This window comes from Enhydra lutris, unplaced genomic scaffold (assembly GCF_002288905.1).
Source record: "Enhydra lutris kenyoni isolate GAN:26980312 unplaced genomic scaffold, ASM228890v2 scaffoldscaffold17, whole genome shotgun sequence".
Classification (NCBI taxonomy): domain Eukaryota; kingdom Metazoa; phylum Chordata; class Mammalia; order Carnivora; family Mustelidae; genus Enhydra; species Enhydra lutris.
This window is the reverse complement of record NW_019154101.1, coordinates 37,376,386-37,400,927: the sequence shown is the minus strand read 5'-3', so window position 1 is coordinate 37,400,927 and position 24,542 is coordinate 37,376,386. Positions and strand designations below refer to the sequence as shown.

Here is a 24,542-nt window from a genome sequence, read left to right as displayed (position 1 = left end):
AAACAAGTGAGAAAGGAAACATTTTGCAGAGAGAAGAAGAGACAGTAACATTGGAACTGGGCCATTAATACAATGAAGTAAGTCCAACTTGATCTCCAGTACTAGAGCAAAGTACTGGTCATTTCTTCCCAAGGTTTCCCATTCCGTCACTGATCAGTTTTACTTGTTAGTTTCCCTGACATGGAGCTGAATTGGTTCGCTTATATCCTGTCGATTCTTTGCTTCTCATTCAACCCTAAGAATGGAAGTACACTTACAATCCTGCTCAAGATTTAAAGCAGTCACTGTGTCCTCCCTTGGTCTCCTATTGGCTAAGCATTCCAAATTCCTTCTGGGATGTCTCTAAGACATGAAGTCCAGATATGGCATTCATCACACCCATCTTCATGCTCAGGAAACTACACCAATTTTTTTTAATGTCCTTATAACATATCACCCAGAACCAACTATTCTTCTCCTTACCATGCTGGGATGAATGGTAACAACTGAACCTGCTATTTCACATATGGCTCTTATAGTCATAAAATGCCATCTAACATCATTTAAGCTTAATTCTTCCTGTTGTAGCGTTGTCTTATGTTTCTTTCTTTAATTTGTTTGTTCATAGATATATTGGTCACAATATTATTCATGGCTAGCCAGAATTTCAAAATTCCCATAACCTCAAAATTACATTTCCCTTATCTCATATTGTTTCAGTGACTTCTGGAATAAATTCAAGACTTGATATTTATAAATATGAAATCTTCCCTTGTTATGTTAACAACAGTTACCAATGTAATAATTAAAAGCCAATAAAATGATTTAAATTTTTAGTTTCATCACTTTTGTACCAGCTACTCCTCCTGGCTTTCTCTTATTTGCAAATCTGACAGTGGGATGTCCTTTTCCTATTGGAATTTTTTTTGCTGCTGGGTTTTGAGGGTTTTTTTTCTGGTGAAAAACAGGGCCAAAGACAGTGCCTACCTGAGTATTTCCCCATGAGGATGCATGTCATTCATTAATCAATAAAGTTTTAGCTTAGTTTTCAAAATACAGGAATCTATGTAACACTAGCATCTAACTGGCTTACCTCCTCCTTTGCATAAGGTTGGAAGAGATTTCTCAAATACTTTACTGATGAAGTCAAGAGTTGCTAAAAATGAGTTCGGGAGCCATTATTTGAACCAAATAAGCATACATGAAAGGGGAAATTACAAATGTCTGTATCTAATAATCTAGTATCCCTCTCCAAAAATAAATAAAGGAAAGCAGTAATTAGAGGAAATAAGTCTGGGCAAGGCTTCTTGGTGGAGTCTATGAGGATTCCTAGCGACCACCACATTCTTGCCTAAGCACATAAAAGATTTCCGGTTTGTCATTTATCTATAGCTCTGCCAGGAACTGACAAGAAGCTTACTTCGGGTCTTTAACTTCTAGAAAATAATGTTCCCCCCAAATTAGGATATTGACCCAACTCTATTTTTCTGGTAATTTCTCACAAGATGCATAATGTGGCCTTGAGACCAAGGATAAAATGCCCACATTACTTGGGATGTAGATGTAGACATCTGCAGGCTCTGGGGTAGTTTTCCTGTCTAACTCCTCATCGAGGCATGAATGCTCCCCTCAGTAACGACCATCTGACACTTCCCAATGTACAGGGCCCTTCTCTGATGAAGACAGGGAGCAAAAAGCACTTGTTTGGCCTTTCAGCCTCTCTTACTGACTCTGGGCATCCTGCACACACTTCCAAACTCAGCTTCAAAAACCCTTTCCGTCTCATTGTGAGCTTCCCACATGCATCCTTCCCCTCTGTTCTTTAGCCTGCCTGTCACTACCCTCACAAGCTCATGCACTCTTCCTTCTATGTATTATTTTAATTGGTGATGTATCTCTCCTGTGTTTGCTCCGTGTTTGCTCCTTGTCCACGGCAAGATGTGCCCAGGGCAGGGGGAGGTGGGGTACAGAAAGATAAAAAGTGGGAAAACAGAGAACATACAAATGGATCTATCTCTAGGATTCAGGGAGGACTTTTTTTTTTTTTAAGATTTTTTATTTATTTATTAGACAGAGATCACAAGTAGGCAGAGAGGGAGGCAGAGAGAGAGAGAGAGAATGGGAAGCAGGCTCTCTGCTGAGCAGAGAGCCCGATGCGGGGCTCCATCCCAGGACCCCGGGACCATGACCTGAGCCGAAGGCAGAGGCTTCAACCCACTGAGCCACCCAGGCGCCCCGCAGGGAGGACTTTTTTAAATTGCCCACTGAACTTGCCACTTCCTGCAATGTTACTCTCCATTCTCAACTTCTTAAGAACTCACAACATCATTACTGCTATGTAACTGGGCAATCCATTAATGCCAGTTTTGAATTAAAAAATGGATGGTCTTACCTGTACCCCTGGGGATAAAAAGATATTATATGTTTATGAAAAATAAAATTAAAAAAAAAAAAAAATGGATGGTCTTCTGGGCCAAGGATTTTTAAAATTTATAGGGAAGCATTACATGCCATGGAGGTTTTCATCACAAGCAGCCTTGACAGGAGCAAGCAGCCTCAGCAATGTGTCATTAGCATGTGAGAAACCAACCACCTTCCTTCCTCCCTCTCCCAGATACACACAGACCGTGTGAGCTCACACAAGTCACACACACCTGTTCCTACTCCCTCTTACACTTCAACATGAGAAGGAAAGAAAAAAGAAGAAGAAAGCAACAGACACAGATAAGCCATGAAGACCAAGTCATCATCTCAACAGTAACAAAAGGAATGGACAGGAATCTGACCATCTGTTTTCACTACTAAAGTCCTTCACGTAATCCTGGCCACTCTGAGTTCTAAGAAAAGCAGTGTGGCCCAGGAAAAGAAAGATAAAAAGTGTTACTACCAAGCTCAGCACCTCACCAGCCACAAGGTCTTGAGAAAGCAATTTCTCTTCTTTGAGCCTCAGCAGATCTCCTACGAAATAGGAATAATGAAAACTAGCTCGCCTGATTGTTCCGAAAAACAGAGATAAGGTTTGGACAAGGTGTGCAGTACACACTAGTTATTACTACAAAGAGCTATAAAAGCTTTAGTACCAAGACTGACCCATAAAGAGTTACCACTTCCAAGTGCAGGACGGACCAACCAGCGAGACTACATGCTGGCATGAGTCAGCTGAATGTGTTTAACTATTGCCAGCATTAATCCTTATTCTATCCCATTGGTATTTAAAAGTAACTGAAAGAGCTACCAGATCTTCTGGATTCAGCTTAGCAGAAGGAAGCCCAGTAAAGGAGGGAAGACCAAAACTTTAGAAATGCCTAGTGGCAACATCCCCACCCTGTGGCTACACCAGATGAGAAGGGTTAAGAGGTCAGTAAGTTCACTACTAGCTACCACTTGTGTGCAGGCAAGTGTGGGGGGGCAGAGGGCTCTGCTCCACCATCCAATACCTCCTCTTTCCCCAGAAAGAAAGTATTGTCTCAATCCACCTGTGGCAGGTGTTTCCTGTGCCTTAAAGATACCCAAATTCTACTCGCCATTAAGTCAATCACACAAGAAAGAAATTCCAAAGAAAAGACAAGAGTTCCCATGAAAAGTATTTCTCTGACCATTAAAAAAAACACTCAGCTTATGTACTTCGGAGTTTCTAATGTCCAATGAGTATTTAATTTTTTTCCACCTCTATTCACTTACAGAATACACAGAATTTACAGAATACACACATGTACATTACACAGAATATATATATAACTATATAAAATATTATATGCTCTGAATATATGCTTCTTTTGAAGCAATATGAAACATTTTAAAATACTAGTCAACTTCTACAATAAATATCTATCATTAATTCACATGCACAGAATAAACTGTAAGTACTAACCTAGGATAACTGTTTCTCATTCTCACAAATTCTGAAACAAATATAAAGTGACTATTATGGTATTTTGAAAACCAAAGTATCAAATATTCTAGTTTGGAAGGGCCAAAATTCTACACTGACCATCACTGCTCAAAAGCACTGATTTGTACGTGTCTGAGACAGGCAAAACCTGCTGCTGGTCATGGAAAAGGAATGCAAGGTCATTAAAACAAGTCCTTTAACCCTAAAACACCCCATCTCCCAGCCTGGCCCCTAAGCTAGGGATGGGGGAAATGGGAAGCTTGGTAACTCTGGATTTAAGACAGTAAGATTCCAAAGTACACAACTACCTCCCAAGATTTTGTTGACAGCTAAATTCTTGGCATTTTATTTTGTTCCTTCCCCATCTTCTGGAATGTCCACAGCTTTTTAAGCAATTTCTAACCCAAGGCACAGGCAAGAAGAAGCATGAAGTCAGAATTAAAACAATAATTTAAGGTAATGGGGTTTCTATTTTGTATCGTTTTATAATATTTGTGAACCTCAAATACACTCTTTAAAAAGCATTTCTTCATTTAATAGGGAAGACCAGCAAGGACACTGCTACAACATTTATTATCTGAAACTAAGAAAAATTCTTAAATCTAAGGTTTAGAATGCACCTTTAGTAAAGTAAAATGCATTCAAAATGAGAAAGAAAAAAAAAAACTTGTGAGATCATTATATCAATCATATGTTACCTAGAAAGAGTCAAATCAGCCATGTTGCAGATTACTCTTACTAGGTATTTACCATAGCATTTTTACTCTGAAATTCTTCCCAGAGTCATTTCAAAGCTCGGTTCTGCCTGTCCCTGAGTTCTGGCATATCCCCTTCCATAGTCCGGGTCAAACCACATCCGACTGGTCAGCAACTGAAGGAAGAGAAGTGACTACACAGAGTCCTTCCATTTATGAGAAGCAAGCATTCAGATTGCATAGATCCAACCTTAGTAGAGAAATGCGACTGGGCAAGATGACGGTAGGCACCTACAAAGCAGTGACATTCCCATCCACTTAACTTGCTGTTTCCCACACAGGGCTCCTCTCATCAACGAGATCTGTCCTTAGGGAAGGAGAAACACACAGGTCTAGCCTTAGTAAAAGCTGGCCTGAGTTGAGGGTTTGTGAAGGTGTAAACAGTGCACAGTAGAATCCAGAGGAAATAATTAGCTCTGGGCATGGTGCTGAGCAACACTGAACACTGTTTGCAGAACAAGCTTATTCTTAAAGGCTGAGCTCAGAAGAGGAAGATGAGAATTCCTAGCAAGTAAGTGACATTTCCGGAGAAAAGCAATTGTCCAATGCAGTCTTTGGGATCTAGTACATTGTTTTCTCACCAGACTGGGCTCACGAAGGAGGGGTTGGGGGGGGGCACAGTGCAGGAGGGGCTTCGGGGCAAGAAAGGGGCAGAAGCTAGCAGAAGATTGTGAGTGCACTCTGTATTGGCAAAGACAACCAGATCCTTTCCAGAAGTAGAACTCTGGCACCACGGTGAGGGGAGAGGAATTCGGGAGGGAAGAGATTGGAAGCAGGAGCCAGCTGTGAAGGACAGTGGGATTGCCAGGGCAAGGGACTCTCCTGGAGTCTGAACACAGCAGGGAGATGCTGCAGGAGTGTCCGAAGAAGCAGGAACAGCTATAACATAAGACAGAGTTTCGTGTGGGCGTCGGGGATGGTTTCACAATTCTACAGTTATACCACATCACAGAAGATCTTGCAGGAGTGGAGGAGGGGAGGAGAAACAATAAACAACACAAAATACCTATAACCCCCAAGTGCAAAGATATCATTCCTGGTGATAAGAGATATATAACCAGCCTCCAGAAGTTTATAATATTTAATCCCCACAATTCATAAGAAAATCAAGTAAAATCAATCCTGAAAAAATTAATGTTCATGTATTTTTAAATGTTTTGCTGCCTGGAAGAAGTGGGAGGATTTTCTGTGAAGCAGTTTTTAAAGTACCAATTAACATTTTAATTCTTAAGTACAGGAACTGAGGTCACTACTTTGGCATGGGATGGAGTAAAAAAGAACTTAAGAACGCATATGAGGGACGCCTGGGTGGCTCAGTTGGTTAAGCAGCTGCCTTCGGCTCAGGTCATAATCCCAGCGTCCTGGGATCGAGTCCCACATCGGGCTCCTTGCTCAGCAGGGGGCCTGCTTTTCCCTCTGCCTCTGCCTGCCATTCTGTCTGCCTGTGCTCGCTCTCTCTCCCTCTCTCTCTCTCTGACAAATGAATAAATTAAAAAAAAAAAAAAAAAGGAACGCATATGAGCATGACACGGAATAAGAATACAGAGGCCAACTCGCTACCTGTATAGAGAAACCCGCCGTGCAGACAAAGGAAATGTAGGCAGCTGAAAAAAACACGATTTGCCAACAAGTAACAGAAAACTACACTAAACTAAAATTGGCACACAAACAAATAACATGACCCTTTTACAAGTACCGTAGGATGGTAGGAAAAAAGTAAGCACATAGCTATGAAATACTTTCAAATGCCATGCCAATGAAAGGCACCATCGTTCTCTTTGGTGTGGGATTCACCCTCCAAGCTCATGCGTTTGTGGACTATCTATTTAATTGTCCCTCACGGAGCTCCAACATCATTTGTTTCCATTAGGGTGAAAAAAATGATTAAAATTAGTAACATTCATGAGCTTTTCTATTTCACCTGGAATATGTTAACCTCCAGTAAAGACCCTTTTTCCTTTCCAGTGATTCAACAATTGCATACATCACCCAGTGTGCATCACAAGTGCACTCCTTAATCCCATCACCTATTCACCCCATGACCCCACCCCTCTGGGAGCCATCAGTTGGCACCCTATAACTGGTTTGTCTCTCTCTTTTTCCCTTTGCTCATTTGTTTTTCCCCTAAATTCCACATGAGTGAAATCATATGGTATTTGGCTTTCTCTGACTAAGTTATTTTGCTTAGCATTATACTCCCTAGTTCCATCCATGTCATTGCAAATGGCAAGATTTCATTCCTTTTATGGCTGAGTAAAACTCCACTGTGTGACAAGTGTTCTTTTTTTCTCCACATCCTCTCCAACACCTGTTGTTTCCTGTGTCGTTGAGTTTAGCCATTCTAACAGGTGTGAGGTGAGATCTCATTCTAGTTTTGATTTGCATTTCCCTGATGGCAAGTGATGTTGAGCATCTTTTCACATGTCTTTGGCCATCTGCTCCTCTTCTTTGGAGAAATGTCTGTTCATGTCTTCTGCCCATTTCTAATGGGATTATTCATTTTTTGGGTGTTGAGTTTTATAAGTTCTTTCTGTATTTTGTATACTAACCCTTCATCAGATATGTCATTGGCAAATACCTTTTCCCATTCCATGGGTTGTCTTTTCGTTTGTTGATTGTTTCCTTCACTGAGAAGCAGCTCTTTAATCCATTTAGAATTTATTTTCATGCATGGTGTAAGAAAGTGGTCCAGTTTTTCTCTTTTGCACGTTGCTGTCCAGTTTTCCCAACACCATTTGTTGAAGAGACGGGTCTTTTTCCCATTGGAGTCTTTCCTGCCTTCTCAAAGATTAATTGACCATATAATTGCGAGTTTATTTCTGGGTTTTCTACTCTGTGCCATTGATCTATGTGTCTATTTTTGTGCCAGTACCATACTGTTTTGATTACTACAGCTTTGTAATATAATTTGAAGTCCAGAATTGTGATGCCTCAGCTTTGCTTTTCTTTTTCAAGATTGCTTTGGCTATTCTGGATCTTTTGTGATTCCATACAAGTTTTAGAATTGTTGGTTCTACTTAGGTGAAAACTGCTATTGGTATTTTGATAGGGACTACATTAAATGCATAGATTGCTTTGGGCAGTATAGACATTTTGATAATGCTTATTCTTCCAATCCATGAGCCTGGGATTGTCTTTCCATTTTTTTGTGCCCTCTTGGGGCCCACTGTTAATATTAGCTGCCTTCAGGAAAGGAAATGGTATTGAGGGTGAAAGGGAATTCTAAATGTTCACTCTAATACTTCTCTATTACTCAATTTCTTCACAATGAGCACTCTTTATGTATTACTTATGCAATTAACAGTACATTTTAAAAATAAGCAAGCCAATCATTGTTTTCCTAAGAAACATCATCATAAACTAGCACTGAATCAAAAACCTACTGTGCCACATGCCTTAAAGACAAATAGAACTTAAATGGCTAAAAAACTGTACATCAGGTCATCGAAAGGGGGGAAACAATGCTAACCTACAAATGAGTATTTATTTGTAAATAGCTTTGAGGGAAAAACTAAGGTTTCCTAAGTGAATTGTAAGTAGTTAAGTAACAAACAATGCCTTCAAAGCAAAGCAAATAAAGGAATAAAAGTTTTCTTCAGAATAAAAAAATACATATTTCAATAAAGTTGCACAGTTAGGGAACACACATACTGTCAACAATCTTGCAGTTAAACACAAAAAATAAAGAAAGAAAAGCTAGACATTACAAATCTGCTACGGTGATAATAAAAAATCTAAATATCTGGGGTATTTATTATGGAATGAATTTGGCACACATACCAACGAGCCACTCTAAGTGCCTGGATCTGCTACATTAGTAACAACAACCCACTGGATTACTGGATTACTATAACCACAGGACTCTCTTCTGTGTTTTGGAATTTTATTTATTCTCTTTAAATTCCATATTAAAATATTAGCACACATTTAGCTAACCCTAAAACACACTTCTGAAAGTCAAAAGAAGATTAACCTTTGGGTTAATCTTCACCTGCAAATTTCCCTAACTACATCTCAGAGTCAAATATGAAAACAAAGACACGCTCTTTTGAAAAGATGAGAAATCTTTAATCCAGCATTGCTCAATCTTCACACTATTGACATTTAGGGCCAGAAAATTCTTTTGTTGTGGGGGGTGTCTTATGCATTAGCTGTAACCTTGGCCTCTACCCACTGGAAGCAAACACCACACCCCCTCCCATCCAGTTATGACAACCAAAAAAATTTCTCCAAACACTAACAAATGTCCTGGGGGCAGGAACAAAATCATCCCCGGTTGAGAGCCACAGATAACACAATGCTTGGACCATAACCACAAATTTTACATTCATGAATAAGGGTAATTCTGGTTTTTAAAGTTGGTTAGAACTCCAGCTGAAAACATAGAAGGGGATGTGGATCCACTCACAAAGGTAAATGATTCAAAAACACTAAGCTGCACATAACACACCCCTCTTCTAAATTAATGCTTTATTCTAAGATCTCAGTTTTGGTATAGAACTGTAGTTTGCACTTAGAAAAACCAAAGTTCTCCCACTACCACCACACACACACACACACACAGAAACCTCACCATCTTTATTCTCCTAGCCATTCATTGGAGCTATCCACTGGGGCACAGAGCTTCCCTCCAAGGTCAGTGGTCACCACACTCCTCTCATCTTTCTGGAGAGATATCCAGATCACCACACTGATCTGTATGGTCTACCCATCCCTCTTCTACCATAAGTTCCCTGGTTTTGATTTTTGAAACAGCATTTTCAGGAACTTTGTTTTCATTTTCAATCTTTTCACTTTTTTTTAATATCCTTTATAGAAATTCTCACATATATATGAAATACATATATTTTATAAATATATAAATAGTCTCCTATATATACTTTCTTAGAATCTAAATCCAAATTATATATATATTTGCTTCCATGCTGTACATGGTTCTTTTTTTTTACTTTTAAAAAGAAAACCCCAGGGCGCCTGGGTGGCTCAGTGGGTTAAGCCGCTGCCTTCGGCTCAGGTCATGATCTCAGGGTCCTGGGATCGAGTCCCGCATCGGGCTCTCAGCCTGCCTCCCTCTCTCTCTCTCTCTGCCTGCCTCTCTGTCTACTTGTGATCTCTCTCTGTCAAATAAACAAATAAAATCTTTAAAAAAAAAAACAAAAACAAAAAAAAAAACCCAGAAAGATGCATCAGATTTGTGTACGTGAGAGTACACAAACAGGGTGTCCAGTTTTGCTTTATGACCTTATGAAGGAAAATCTGTGACCCTACATACACACACACACGTGTATCCCAAACCAACAACAGGACTTTGTTTATATTGCAAATAGATATTATTTTTTCTTTAAAAAAATATGTAAAGGTTGGATATATTATATATATATATATATACATATATACCTATATATATGTATATATATAGAGAGAGAGAGAGAGATAGATTTAAATCTTCTATTACTAATTTCATTTCATTCATTGAAAAATATTTCTTGAGTGCCTTCTCTGTACCAGGCATGATACCAGAAGTCCATTGTGAGATACAACAGTGGGGAAACACCCCACAACACAAAAGACCAAAGTAAGGAGACCAGGGAAGACAGAGAGGAGAGTATCATTGATTCATTCTTCATCCTGACCTTTTCTAGTAGAAAACCAGGTGATTTGGTGGAGAACGCTTCTCCATCTTCCTCACAGGTAAAATGTTAAAATCCTGTCTTATCTGAAATTGACTTTTATCACCTTCTCCTTATGTCCTAACATTTGTCCTTTCCTCTGGAACTTTATCACTGCTTCATCTGTGGACATTTTCAGATGTAGCAAAGGATCCTACTTCTGGTTTTCATGTCCTTCAAATTACCTGTTTTCCCAGTTTGACGTTCCTTATCAACGGTCTGGTTCAGATTTTTACCTCCAAATGTCTAAAGTCTACAAAAACCAGCATCAAGGACTCAGCTGTCTGCCACGACTGGGGCAATTTTACCATGCTAACAAAGTTGCCCTGTGACCTAATCACTAGTCTGAATATCATGCAGGCTCCTCAACCCCGAGATGTTACTTTGACCAGTTTTAAGGAATTTTCTCTTATCTTCAAGATCCAGTTCACCTCTGCAAAGAAGCCCTTTTGCAAAGCAAAAGCAAATGAGCGTGTTCTCCACCACATCAAAAGCAAGTTGGGAATCCCAACTTATATACATAATAAATCTAGGACATGAAAAAATATAAAATATCCATATAACAGATACTAGAGTCTTACTTGATAAATTACTACTTTGTTCTCTAATAAATTTAAATGCCATTAGCCTTGGGATTTACCTCAAAAGCTCTGAGTTTGGAGGTAATTTCTTCAAGTAAATGCACATCTTTGGAAACCTTGACCTTTAGTTTGTTCCACTTTCCCTGAACATCATCAAATTCTTGCTTATACATTTTTTCTACATCTGGAGAAACATTTTTCTCCAAAGCCTTTGTTTCTTCTGCAAGTTTATATAATGTAGGTTTTTGATTCTCAAGGATTTCATCAAGGGCCTGGAAAAAATGTTTAAAAGATTAAAAATACGCACAATAATTTGTACAGATGTAGTAATATGGGCTATAAATAGCCTAAGGTCACTTTTTATAACATATACAATTAAAAAAGAACTGTACACAAGTCATGAAAAAAAAAAATAAGTATAACCAAAAAAAGTTAAAGCTTTCCCTTCATGAATTGTGTGTGGGCCAGAAATAATATATTCTCCACACTAAAATCCAGTAAAACAATACACTCAGTGAGGACCAAGTGTGCAGTGATCAATGGTTGATCTGTTTTATCTGATGAAATAATACAAAGTCATGTGTCCTAAATAACTAGAGAAGCATTTTTATTCAACGCAGAAAAAAGAACACATCAATTCAGTGATATTCATTTTATTAAAGATATTTGAACAGATTATGAGCAGGCTGAAAGTTCTAGACTAAGCACAATAGAAAGAGAAAATATGCTTTTATTCTATTAGTAATATTCAATAAGTATCTCTTCTTTTAGCTAAGGTACTACATTTTAGTAACTAACCTTCAAATTATAAGGAACTTTTGACCAATTCTGACTGAAAAATGACTAATATTTTTTTAAATAGCTGAAAAAATATTTCAAAATAAGTGATAAGAGGTATTAAAAATGACCCTACACTTCTAAGACCTAAAATATGTGTTACCTTTTTTTCCTGCAGGGCCTTCTCCACCTTTGTAAGATCATTCAAGGCATTCAAAGATGTCTGGGCCTTACTTTCAGAATCATTCAGTGTATCTTTCAGTGTTCTCAATGTTTCCAAATATGCATGTCCAGGTTGGCTCTTCAGTTCTGTTTATTTAAAAATACTTACTTTTAGAAAATAGTGTTAGGAACCTAATATTATTATATATTTGCTGTTAATCTTCTCTATATAAGTGAATCCTAATACCTAATAAGTTAAACTCCATAATTAAAATTTAAAAGGGTCTCTGTTAGCTGCTAAGATAAATCATCCCATTGGCATTTCAGAGAGTCAGACAGTGACTTCATTCCTGCGGATGTTGATGTTTGAAGTATTAGCTAACTCACTATCATTTTTTCTTCATTTGGTCATGATGAAATGTCTCTCTAAAGATGGTACTACAGTGTTTCTTTTGTCTCATCTAATCTCCTTTCCCCCAGTAACTACACAAAGAATAAAAGAACATCAAGATCCCCTCCACCCATCTTCCTCTGAGCTTGAACGGGTAGACAAACCGCCATCTACAGAGCGCTGGGTGTTAAACAGAACGCCACAGCCGGGCTACCACAGGTCCTCGGAGAGGTCCTGACTGCAAAAGCCAGCTGGAGTGATGTCTATTTCAGTCACCAAGGTAAAAATCACGGACAAGCAACACTTGTGTGGAAAGGAAGTAAACTCATGTGGGGTACAAAGATGTGAAACAAACTAGCAGCAGAAGTTAAGAAGCTAGCAGCATTAGTCACAACCAACAAAGGGCCTTGACAAAGGAATGGAGAAATAAAATGCGGTATAATACATACAATAGAACATTAGTCAGCCTTAAAAAGGAAGAAAATTCTGACACAGGCTACCCACACAGATGAACTTCGAGGATGTAATACTAAGTGAAATACGCCTGGCACAAAAAACAAATGCTACATGATTCTATTTGTATGAGGTATCTAGAACCGTCAAATGCATGCAGACAGAGAACAGAACAGTGGTTGCCAAGGGCTGGAGGGAGGAGGAAATGAAGAGCTGCTGTTTAAGGGGTTGACAGTTTCAGCTTCACAAGATGAAAAAGTTCTGAAGAATGGTTGCACAACAATGTGAATACGTTTAATGCCACTGAGCTCTACATCTTCAAATGGTTGAATTATGGGGCACATGGCTGGCTCAGGGGGAGGAGCACATGACTGTTGATCTCAGGGTCATGAGTTTGAGCCTCACACGGGGTGTAGAGATCACTTGAATAAATAAAACTTTAAAAAATACATAAGTAAAGTGGTTAAAATGATAAATTTTATGTTATATATATTTTAGCACAATTAAAGACAAAAAAGATAGATTTAGAACTTTCTTTTAGTTTCAGGTCAGGAACTGTGTTGTATTATGTAACAAATAGAGGGGTCAGTGTACTGCTTTTTCAATTTACTGTTATGAAATATGCCTTTATTTTTGACAAGGATCTATAGGAAGGAATGTTTTATAAGAGTAAATTTAAAAAGCAATACTTTGAAACATTTATTTTACACTCTAGGTTAACTGAATTCAGTGAACAAAAAAGCATAGTGTCCAAATGCCTTTCCAGAAGAAAGACAACATGACATATTTGCTTGCCACGGACACATACAGATTCCTACAAGTCATTACAAAATCTACATTTGCTACAAGGAAGGACATGGTTCAACACACAGCTTTTAAACATGCATGACCCATAACATTACATAGTACAACACAATTCCCGACTTACACAATAGCTAAGGAGAAAAAATAGGACAGATGAGAAACGAGCTCTCAAAGCATTTAACAGGTAACTTGCCAAAATCAGGTTTATTCCAAAAGTAAAAACTCTTTAAAATTTTTCAGACTCTGAGGGGCCTCTGGGTGGACCAGTGAGTTAGGCACCCACTCACGCTTGTGAGATCGAAACCCCGTTGAGCCCAGCACGGAACCTGCTTAAGATTCTCTCTCTCTCTGTCTCCCTTGGCCCCTCCCCCCAATAAACAAACAAACAGATAAATAAATAATTTCAGACTTTGAGAGAGAAACATGACTTCTTTCCGAAGAGGAGATAGTATTGCTAAAACCATTTTGAGCAAACAGAAGTAAGCGATCATTCTTTTTAGTCTTACTAGTAAGGGTGTTAGCTGGCCTCCTTCAGTAACTGGGGGGGGGCAAGGCACCCTTCAAAAAAAAACTCCTTAAAAGTCATTATCTCCTAGAAACATGATTTTAGAGCAGGTGAAAGCTGTCTGCACTTTTCCAAACAAGTGTGAATCCAGGAACTACTCTGAATATATTTTCAGACCCTGAACAATAGCAGGTAGAGAGGAAAACAGAATGTGGCTGGGGCAGAATGAGGGAGCGTGTTCTTTGCCCACATGTGGCAAGTGATTTTTACGTTACAGCAAACTGAAAGAGAAGACAACAGAGCCCTCAACTAAGAAAACCAAGAGGATGGGTTTACCCTTCTCCAGCTGTTGCTGACCACGCTCTAACTCCCGTCGCACAGCTTGGTAGCGGCCCAGAAGGCTCTCGAATGCCTCCCGGACAAAATCCGGAGCAGAAGGACGAGACTTCAGGGCGGAGCAACTGGCACGCGCCATTTCAATTCTGGGGTGGAGGGCCAGCAGATCTATCAGTTCCCGCTACGGAAGAGAAAACAGGGTCACGGAACTGACCGAAGATGAATTCACCTAAATTTTACAATACAAGTGGCATCTTCTTCAAGTACAGGAGTGGGCATAGAAGGCTTTCATGCTCTGGATGGTTCTCTCTTTACCTGACAGGGGTCCTTCAAACTCAGCATGGGTTGCTGGGAGGAAGTTTGTTTTAGCCACTCCTCTTTTGCCTTTATGGTCTTTTCGAGCTCATCAAGCTGCTTAAAGTAAGTATTTATATCTTCCTGTAGCTGAATCTTTCTTGCCAGATCTTCTAAACGCTGAGACACATCCTTCCATTCTGAGAACACCTTCTCCAGCACAGTTTTTATTTCTTCCGTAGGAATACCCTCTACACAGACATAAAAAAATAAGCAGACGCTTCATATGTTATTATAAAACTGGTTTTGAATTTGTTATAAACATTCTAACCTATTCAAAATAATGAGGCCATGTCACATATAATGATCACTCCCTTAAGTCCCTTGTAACACAACAACAAAATTATAATGATGCCGGTAAGAGTAACTATGTTTCATTCCCTGACCAAAGTGGGGAAGGGGGAGCTTGAAATGGCTGTTCGGGAGAACATGCTATCCCCAGAGCCGCATTAGTAGAGCTGCAGCCATGGACTTTTATAAAGAATGTGTGTATCCTACCCCTCCACCAGCTTCTAGATGGGACCAGAGAAATTCAGTGAATGCTGTGGACCTGTCCGAAGGTCTGACGTGAGAAGGTAAACCTTCTATCATCACAGAAAAGACAGCTGGCTGAACAATGGAGGAAGTAGCTCCAAAGAGACTTTGGTGACCCAACCACAGCATCCTAGGAATTGCAGAATGAATGGCAAGAACTAGCATAGGGGGGCAACCTGGTGACTGCAGAAGCATCAGGCCAGCAACCAGCCCCAAGAGGCATCCGCAAACCTCCTGGGCATGCCACACATGGACCAGCAAATACCAAAATATCAATGCAGGGGTAAGATGATCTACCACATTCTGATGTTCTGAAACACATCAGGGGGGGAAAAAAAAGGCATTTTGCTTATTACCGAGGTCCTAATAATTTTGTCTCATATATTTGAGAGGTAAAGAATGTAGAAATAATCGTGATAGGTAATAATAAGTTGTATCGCAGTCCTTCCCTGAGTATAAAATACATCAAATCATTGCAAATTACTCTGAAAAAGTATGGGACATCTACAAAGGAATCTTTATCCCCTTAGGAGAGCAGGCATTTCGAAAGAATGGGCTTAACAACTTTCTTATTTGAGTAGGAGGGAGAAAAACAACGGTGCTTTGTAAACATATACAATCGAAATCCAGGGTAATGAGAGCTCTGAGGAGTAAAGCGGCTATAAAACAAAAGGTCCTTGGGATCCACAGACGATGCAATCTTAAAAATACTATAGCACACTGCATCCACTGAAAATTAGAAATGCAAACATAATATGATGTAATTTGAATATATCACCCACCTCACGTGCTGAAGTTCACTGGCCAGCATCACACACAGATAATAGCATATGAGACGCAGGCAAATCACCCACACCACAGCCCAAGTTCATGTATCTCTACTAATAGGGTCATAAATGAAACAAATCATCATTTTCCTGACAAACCATCTGAGCAATGGGGATCTAGGCTTTGCATCTGTCGCATTATTTCTATTCTAGGGGGCAAAGGAATAACATCAGCTGCTTCACTTGCATGTCGGGGCAATTTATGCTAATCAAGAAAGAAGATAAAGCTGATAAAATTATGAGATGGAAAATTATCACTACTCATCTAGAAAACAGGTAAAAAGTAGTTATTCACTATAATATGTTACAATTCATTCATTTTGCCTCTTCAAACCAATTATCAAAATTTAAATCTCCCTTCCTCTAAGCTTGAGATATTGTAAGTTAGGCAGATATCAAGTAATAATTAAAGCATAATTTGCATATCAGGCAAGGAAAATTATGTTGTCTTTTAAAATAATTCTTTTATTTTTTTTAAGATCTTATTTACTTAATTGTCAGAAAGGAAGAGTGCTCACCCACAAGCAGGGGGAGTGGCAGGCAGAGGGGAGGCAGGCTCTCCACTGAGCGAGGAGCCCAGCACCGGACTCATCCCAGGACCCCAGGATCACGACCCGAGTCAAAGGCAAATGCATAACGGACTGAACCACCCAGGTGCCCCTCAATTAATTGTTTCGCTCCCAGAAATCCTGGTTATAAATTTTCTATTTCGATAAAACATCCAACTCTTAAATGACTAATCAAAAGCCCAAATCAATAGATCATCACCTTATTAATTATCTAAAAGGAATAAAATGTAACATATTCCTGCCACTTACTTTCACTTAACTTTGCACTTTTCAATCTATTACTGTTGGAATCAAAGGAAATTTACAAAACATAGGACCACCATCGAATTCCATAGGCTAGTCATAATAAACATCATTTCATAAAGCCATATTATCCAAGTTTCCAGCTACTCTATCTTATTAGTTCACAATCTCTAGGAAAAAGATAGGCTGAACCAAGAAAACCAAATAGCCACGAAAGTTGAATGAAACAGATAATTTCATTGATTAAAACCTTTTTATGCTTCACAGGATACCACAAAACATAATTCAAATGCAGTAGGCAGAAAAGTCCCATCAAACTTCTCTGTAGCAGGGCTTTTGATGGAACTAGTTTGAGGAAATCGATGATATGATTATTGGAACATCTGTTTTACCAAGGCCTTGTTTTCTAAAGGACTGAACCATTTATCTACAGCCTTACCTAGGCAGACTCTTGACAAATTACACTCTGTAAAAGAACTTCCTCTATCTTAATTATCTGTGTTTCAGTGTTTATATCAAATTTCTTAGGGGAAATGGCAGGGGGTATGGTGCAGAGCAGCAAGAACCACCCAACTGTGCTTTCATTTCTGTTCAACATTTCTGGTTTATAAGAGCAGTAGGATTAACAGCACTAAAACCACACAGAGAGAAGTGATATACAATACTATAAAATTAGAACAATGAATAAAATGGGAAGACAGTGGGGAAGATTTTTAAAAGTCACTTTTATTCTCTAACAGCGACACAGACCCTCCTCAAAAAGCAAGAAATTAAACCCAGAACATAAACACCCTATTCAAATCAACACCCCCACTGCCCAGGTCCCCATCCTACCCTAAATGTGTCATTTAAAATAAATAAAATTAGGGGGCGTCTGGGTGGTTCAGTGGGTTAAGCAGCGAGCTCTTGATTTCAGCTTGAGTCATGGTCTCGGGGTCCTGGGATCAAGCCCCCATGTCAGGCTGCATACTCAGCAAGGAGTCTGCTTCAGAATTATCTCTCTCCCTCTCTCTCTGCCCTTCCATCCCACTTCTCTCTCTCTAAAATAAATAAATAAATCTTTAAAAAATAAACAAATAAAATTGGGATCCTGTAATGAATGCATTTCCTCTACCAATGCTCCAAAAAAACATGGTAATGCAAAATATAAAGGGTTTCCCATAAAATCAAACAGGTCTACATTATGTCACAAAATTCATTCCGTTACACAGCCATGAATGCCATATTTCCCGATATTGCACTTGGCATTTCACAAGTATCATTTTCACGTGAACTCAGCTTCCCAAGTATGAATTTTTGCAGATGCCTATTCATAGTAAGAACGCATGCAACAACAGCTGTACTCTGCTAGTGAATGCCTCTCTTCCTGGGTGAGGAAGCGAAGACACAAATGGATTACATGACTCGCCCAGGGACACAAAACTAGAAGAGGGTAGGAGACCCTGAGCTCTCCCATCTCCCATTCTCACTGTAACACACCGCCTCTCACCAACTTCTCCCCCAGGTAGCCTTTCCCCACCAGCCTTAGCACCCAAATCCTGCCACACCACCTAAAAGCTGATGCAGAAATGAGGGCAAATTCAATACCGAGACTCTTGAAAGTACCCATGAATGGACTGTGAAACGATTCATGAAGGTACTGTGAAAGTACATTCACACCAGACAAAGGCTGGTTCCCCAACTGCAATGTTGATGTACAAGTAAGAATCTACAATTGTAACTGACATAAATTCAACACACAATTTACTGTAATTCTCAAAAGAATCGGCATCTCCAGGGAAATTATGGTCTCTCTGTATCTCTAGATCTCTTTATTTTTTTTTTAAAGATTTCATCTATTTATTTGACAGACAGAGATCACAAGTAGGCAGAGAGGCAGGCAGAGAGAGAGAGGAGGAAGCAGGCCCCCTGCTGAGCAGAGAGCCCAATGCGGGGCTCGATCCCAGGACCCTGAGATCATGACTTGAGCTGAAAGCAGAGGCTTTAACCCACTGAGCCACCGAGGCAACCCTCTCTAGATCTCTTTAAAGAAATTTTTGAAAGAGTAATTTCCAAGTAGGGTACTCACACCCAGGGTAACTAAGACACTGAGCCAGGAGGATGTTTGAATTAAAATACCCATAAATAACCCCTCTGTTTATATTTTTAAAAAAGAAATAAATTGAGCTGTACTAACATCTATGGATTGATAGTGGTATATCTGAATAATTTCCAAATAAATGGACATATATGGACACACCCTTATTTTGTGTAAAAATGTATGTGTGTGCCATAGTTTGTGTGTGTGTGTGTGTGTGTGTGTGTATGCATAATTTATTTACAAATTTTTTAAAAGCAGAGGTAAAAATAATCGAAAGTTTTTAAAAATGTGATTTTAGGGAGAGGATGACTGAACCATAAGGGATACCAGGGAACTTTCTGGAGAGATGGAATTTTTCTATATACATTTTTCTATATACTGTTATGTGGGTATGGGCTTGTCAAAACAGCACAATTAAGTTCCATGTATTTCAATGTAAGTAAATTTTACTTTCTCTTTTTAAAAAGATTTAATTATTCATTTTAGAGAGGGGAGGCACATGAGTGGCGGGGACAGGGGGCAGGAGGAGAGGGACAAGCAGACTCCCTGTTGAGCTAGGAGCCCAATGCAGGGCTCAATCCTGAGGTTATGACCTGAGCTGAAATCAAGAGTCAGACATTTAAATGACTGAGCCACCCAGGTTCCCTGTAAATTTTGCTGTTTAAAAAACTATAAACAATAATAATAATAATAACAAGGGGGTGAGGAATACGTAGAGGTATAGATAATTCAAGAATGGCAGAATATCATTAATTACTGAAGCTGGGTAATTGCTACAAGGAGTTTCATTACACTATTCTGTTTATGTCGTACATTATTTATATTTTCCAGAACAAAAAGTTAAAAAATAGAAAGACTGAAAATCACTCACTAAAGATTCTTGTCAAACTAATATTCCTAATTCTGCCTTGGATATCTGTGGCTTATGTCAAAGAATATTGCAGAAGACCTCCAAAGCATTTACCATCACTGGAGTAAGGCATAGGACTCACAAGAAAGGTCTTTCAGAGCTAGACCAAAGAAAGTATCATATGCAAAACTGACAGCAAAAATATTCATCTTTCCATTCCCCTGAGTCACTGAGGGCTAATGGCAAAGGAAAAAAAGTCCTTAAATACAGGTAAAAATTTCAAATACAAGTAACACCTTATCAAATTCAAGTATAAAAAGATACCTGGAGTAAATTAACATATTAATTTGGAAGTGATCAAAAGTCTAATAACCTTAATGAATTTACCTTAATGTAACTTCATTTCCCAAATATCACAAAAGTAAAATTTTCTGTTGCCACCCCTCTTCAAAACAAATTCCCAATATATAAACCTAAAGAAGGAAATTTTAAAATCTTCCACAGCAATCTTCAACTGCTCTGCTAAGCTATCAGAGTTTTAGGTTGTCTAACTCTGTATAAAAGCACAACAACTTCTCTTTTATCTGTTTTATAGAACAGCTTCAGCACATAGGATTTAATTTGAAAAAAGATTCTGTTACCTAAAACAATTTCGAAAACCACTTTTTTAGGGGGAAAAAAAGGAAGAAAGGTTATGGTGCAAAATAAATATATAATTTGTCAAACTGTAATTATTCAATGCTACCATCTAAAACACATTTAAAAAAAAAAAAATCAAGGGTCTCACCTTTCCCCATTTGCTCCAAAAGGATTTGTCCTGTTTGGTTTAATTCATCCAGTCTGGGGCTTCTTTCCGTCTGTTCTTTTTCCAATCCCTGGAAATAAAATTCCAATGTAAGAATACCGCAAACTTTCTTCTCAATGAATGAAATGTTCACATTATTGTAAGTTTCAGGGTTTGTGTCCCTCCCACATTCTCTTTCGGTATTATAGTCAAAGTTGACATAGGAGAAATACTGCAAGACAAAACTATGCAATTCCAAGCTACCCTACAGAATTCCAAAGCTGATTAAATTTCAAAAGGCAAATTTAAACAAATAACATAAAACTTTGATTACTTAAAAAAAAAAACTTTGATTACTTTTAAAAAGAAAAAAATTGTACAATTGTGAGTTCCTATCAAGAGGAAACAATTAATTAAAAAAGGAGGAAACAATTAAAATTAGTGTTTTAGATCCAGGATATCTATTTTATATATAACCTCAGTGTTTATGCCACACAATAAAAATAACTGTTCAAGTGAAATGAGCTGAATATTCTATGACAGAGATCACTGGGCAAAAATTAATTAACAAGAAAAATAGAAACATTTGAGCCTCGATATTATTTGTTGGTATTATATTAAGTTTAGGATCTAATGTAAACTTCAACCACAAGCATAGTTCATACATAATTTTAAACTATGATAATATGCTTTGGGACCCAAACTAAAGCATTTTGTTCCTCAAGTTTGAAGAGTGGCTCTTAATTTTAATATTTATGTCTCTATGGTTTGATAGTCTCAATGTCCTTAATATCTCAAAGACAAGAAAGACAAAAGCTTTCCAGAACTAGTAAGAAGGGTTGAACAAAATCATGAAGACATACACACACGTGTACACATTAACAGTCAGTATTTGAAATTTCTCCCACTCCTCAATTCACTCCTGATCAAATTAACTACGCAAACAGCACCCTTAAGAGCACAATCAAAACTTCTAAGACAACCATATCATTTCAACCGGACAACCCAGAGAAGAATCCCACTTCTAACTTCCGTACATATAAGCACTATCCAATAAACTATCCTACTTTGATCTGTATAACTTTAAGGTGACTATTTTATAGTCAAAGATGAAGAAATAACAAGAGATTCAAAGAAACACCACTTGTTTCGTTAAACTAAGTATCAATGCAAAAAGTCACCAAACTAGAGAAGAGTTATTGCCTGTTCTATGCAAACTGATTTGTGGTGATGACAGACTGAATGCGGGGATTCTCCAACCAGGTGTGGCATCAGTTGGAACAAGGTAGTCCTTTACTAACACACAATTAAGCTGCTCTTTCCCCAATTTGCGAGAAAAATTAGAGATTAAAGTGATGGTTAACTTTTCTTCATTTTACATTTTTCCAACCCTCTCGGCATCTATCACTAGTTGTCGAAAACAACAAAATAAGTGAACTTATAAATATTAAAGGAAAACATGGGAACTTCCAATCATGCCTCACACTAAAAAACACAGTCCTTATTCTTATCCCTTCAAATATTATAGTAAAAAAAATCTAGGAGTAAAACTGTTTCTACGTCACAGGATGGAATTTAACTTATTAATATTTTCTGGAACTTGTTCCATAAAGATCACTGTAATTTCCACATTCTCTGCCTTTGAGAATCCGGCTGTTAAATGCTCATTAATCTCATTTATTGGTTTTTCAGCACTGTGAGAAGCCTACGAAATGATGCAACACAGCTCTTCCCCATACAGAGGGCTCAGATAATGGTGCTTCTAGGCTAACAGCCTCCCACATCCCCCTTTCCACAGCCATCATTCCCTCCTTCCATCAGCCAAGAACTTTGCTGAGTGCTGAAAATAGAGGGTTCAATGGGAAATTATCCTCACTTCTTCCAAGCACTCACAGGCAGGCATAGAAACAAATAATGACATAAATGTAATAAGGGCTTTCACAGAGGTGTGGTCAAAGCAACATGGAAGTCCAAAGATGAACCACTTAAATCTTCCTAATGAGGCTAAAAGAGGCTTACTGGCTGGAGTGGAGGGCTTTTCAGCCACACAGCACAAAGGCTTAATAAGGGCCATTCTTAGCATGGAAAACAGCACGTGTGGTGAAGGCAGGGAAGTGAGCAAAGAGCAGGATTCGGGAGGGCTGAAGCTCCAGGCGCACGTCAGGGCCATGTGGATTTCATCCCCGTCGCAGTGGGAAGCCATTAGTTAGCTGCCACCATGGAAGCCACCTGATCAGATTATTTTAGAAGCATCACTGGCCACAGAAGCCAAGGGCTGTGAGAGTATAAGAAGAAAGGAAGGGTGAACAGTGGCAAATGCTGTAGAGGCAGCAGGTCGGAGGAGCAAACAAATCCATCCTTTAGATCTGGAAACCAACGGGCAACGAAGACCTCTAAATAAAAGCACTGACAATGCAAGGAAAGGACAGGAGTCGGTTGGAACTTCTCACCCACACGTAAGTCGACCGGGGTCTGACTCCAAACCACCTCTCCAACCTGAACTCTCTACTATCTTACACACACAAACAGAACAACACTAAACAGAACAACAACAAAAACTAGCACAATCCAGGTGTCCACTTCCATGCCTCTGCTCAGGGCACCCCTGCCGGCTGGGCCTTCCTACCCAGCTCCAAGCAAGGGCCTTCTGGTCCCAGTGTGGGGCTACCTCACCCTCTGGACTTCCCCAGTGAACACAGAGACCACCACAGTCCTGGGCTCCTCTCAGCCCCCATGGGAACACCGCTTTCTGGCTCACATCCCTGATATTTACACACATCTCATTTTGGAAATGTTCTCCAAACCCTTCACAAACTTGGTCACCGACGTAGACAGGACTACGTACACACTTGCTCCAGGTATCCAAATATTTTGTGAAAGGATGCACCCACACCTAATGAACACCAAAGACTTAAGTCACTACAATCTCTTGTCACAATTTACAGTAACACGCATGAGGTACAAAGTAGCAGAGTTAAGATCCTATACATTTTCACAGAGTTTATTTTTTTTAAATAAGTCTCTTTCCTAAAGAAGGTATATTGAAGGGATTTTGAGATTTGAAATCATTTGTTGTATTCAGAGTGCAAAATATCTTCAGCATACACAAAGTCATAGACATTATTAGGGACTAGATTAAGGGAGACCTAATCAAGGTAAAAAATAATACTACTAATAACTGGATCACACCTTAGAACCATTCCGTCCTGCACATCTCGGAAGTTAGGGGTAAGGGGCAAAAAAATCCCTCCCTCCACACAGGGATCTGATTGCCAGCCAGCTTGATTGATTCACAATTTACTACAATGTTCTAAAAGCTACCTTACAGCTACATTTATTTTACAGAAAGCCTTTGGATCCCATCACACCTTTATGTCAACAGTAAATCAAACCCTCAGTGAAATATTTTATTCACAAGGATATTTTTGTTTTATGTTTTACCTTCAACTTCTTTTTCATTTCTGAAGTCTCTTGCATCTTCTTATACCCTTTCATCTCTGCAGCCTGAATGCCAGTCTTTGATTTCACAATGCAGTTCAACAGCTCTGCACTTACAGCATCAAACCTGATTTAAGATTCAGATGTTACTGTTTGTCATTCCTATTCTTCTATTGTTTCACTTGGCTCAAGAAACAGAGCCATCAAAACACCCACCAGGCACATGTTCTAAATATGCCTCCCAAAAAAAAAAAAAAAAAGCATCATAGACATAGAGTAACCAGGCAAAGTAAAATCACACATTTACATTAAAAGTTTGAAAAGAGGGATAATATTGTCACGTTAATAAATAGTTTTTAAGTAACTGAATAACTTTAAACTTTGTAAGAAATCATTTGCATTTTTATAAACTCCCTTGGATAATGGAAAAGATTTGATTGGAAAATAAAAGGAAAAAGCAGGTACAGATATTCTTAAAGCTAATGTCTCCTTTCATTGCACATAATTACTGAGTTCAGTGTATGCTAGGCACTGGACTGGCCTCTTGATATGAAGGTAA

The 24,542-nt window shown here is 38.8% G+C and overlaps 1 protein-coding gene across 2 annotated transcripts in view; it reads right to left on the bottom strand.

The window, feature by feature from the left end:
* LOC111147605 (utrophin) overlaps positions 1 to 24,542 on the bottom strand; it is a 552,279-nt gene that overhangs the window by 360,655 nt on the left and 167,082 nt on the right. For both annotated transcript variants that reach the window (XM_022503758.1, XM_022503757.1), the window contains 6 exons: positions 23,987 to 24,110; positions 20,549 to 20,636; positions 14,620 to 14,849; positions 14,305 to 14,485; positions 11,817 to 11,962; positions 10,936 to 11,148 (listed from right to left, as the gene is read on the bottom strand). In XM_022503758.1, the coding sequence (XP_022359466.1) occupies positions 10,936 to 11,148; positions 11,817 to 11,962; positions 14,305 to 14,485; positions 14,620 to 14,849; positions 20,549 to 20,636; positions 23,987 to 24,110 (982 nt within the window). The remainder of the gene's footprint in view (positions 1 to 10,935; positions 11,149 to 11,816; positions 11,963 to 14,304; positions 14,486 to 14,619; positions 14,850 to 20,548; positions 20,637 to 23,986; positions 24,111 to 24,542) is intronic.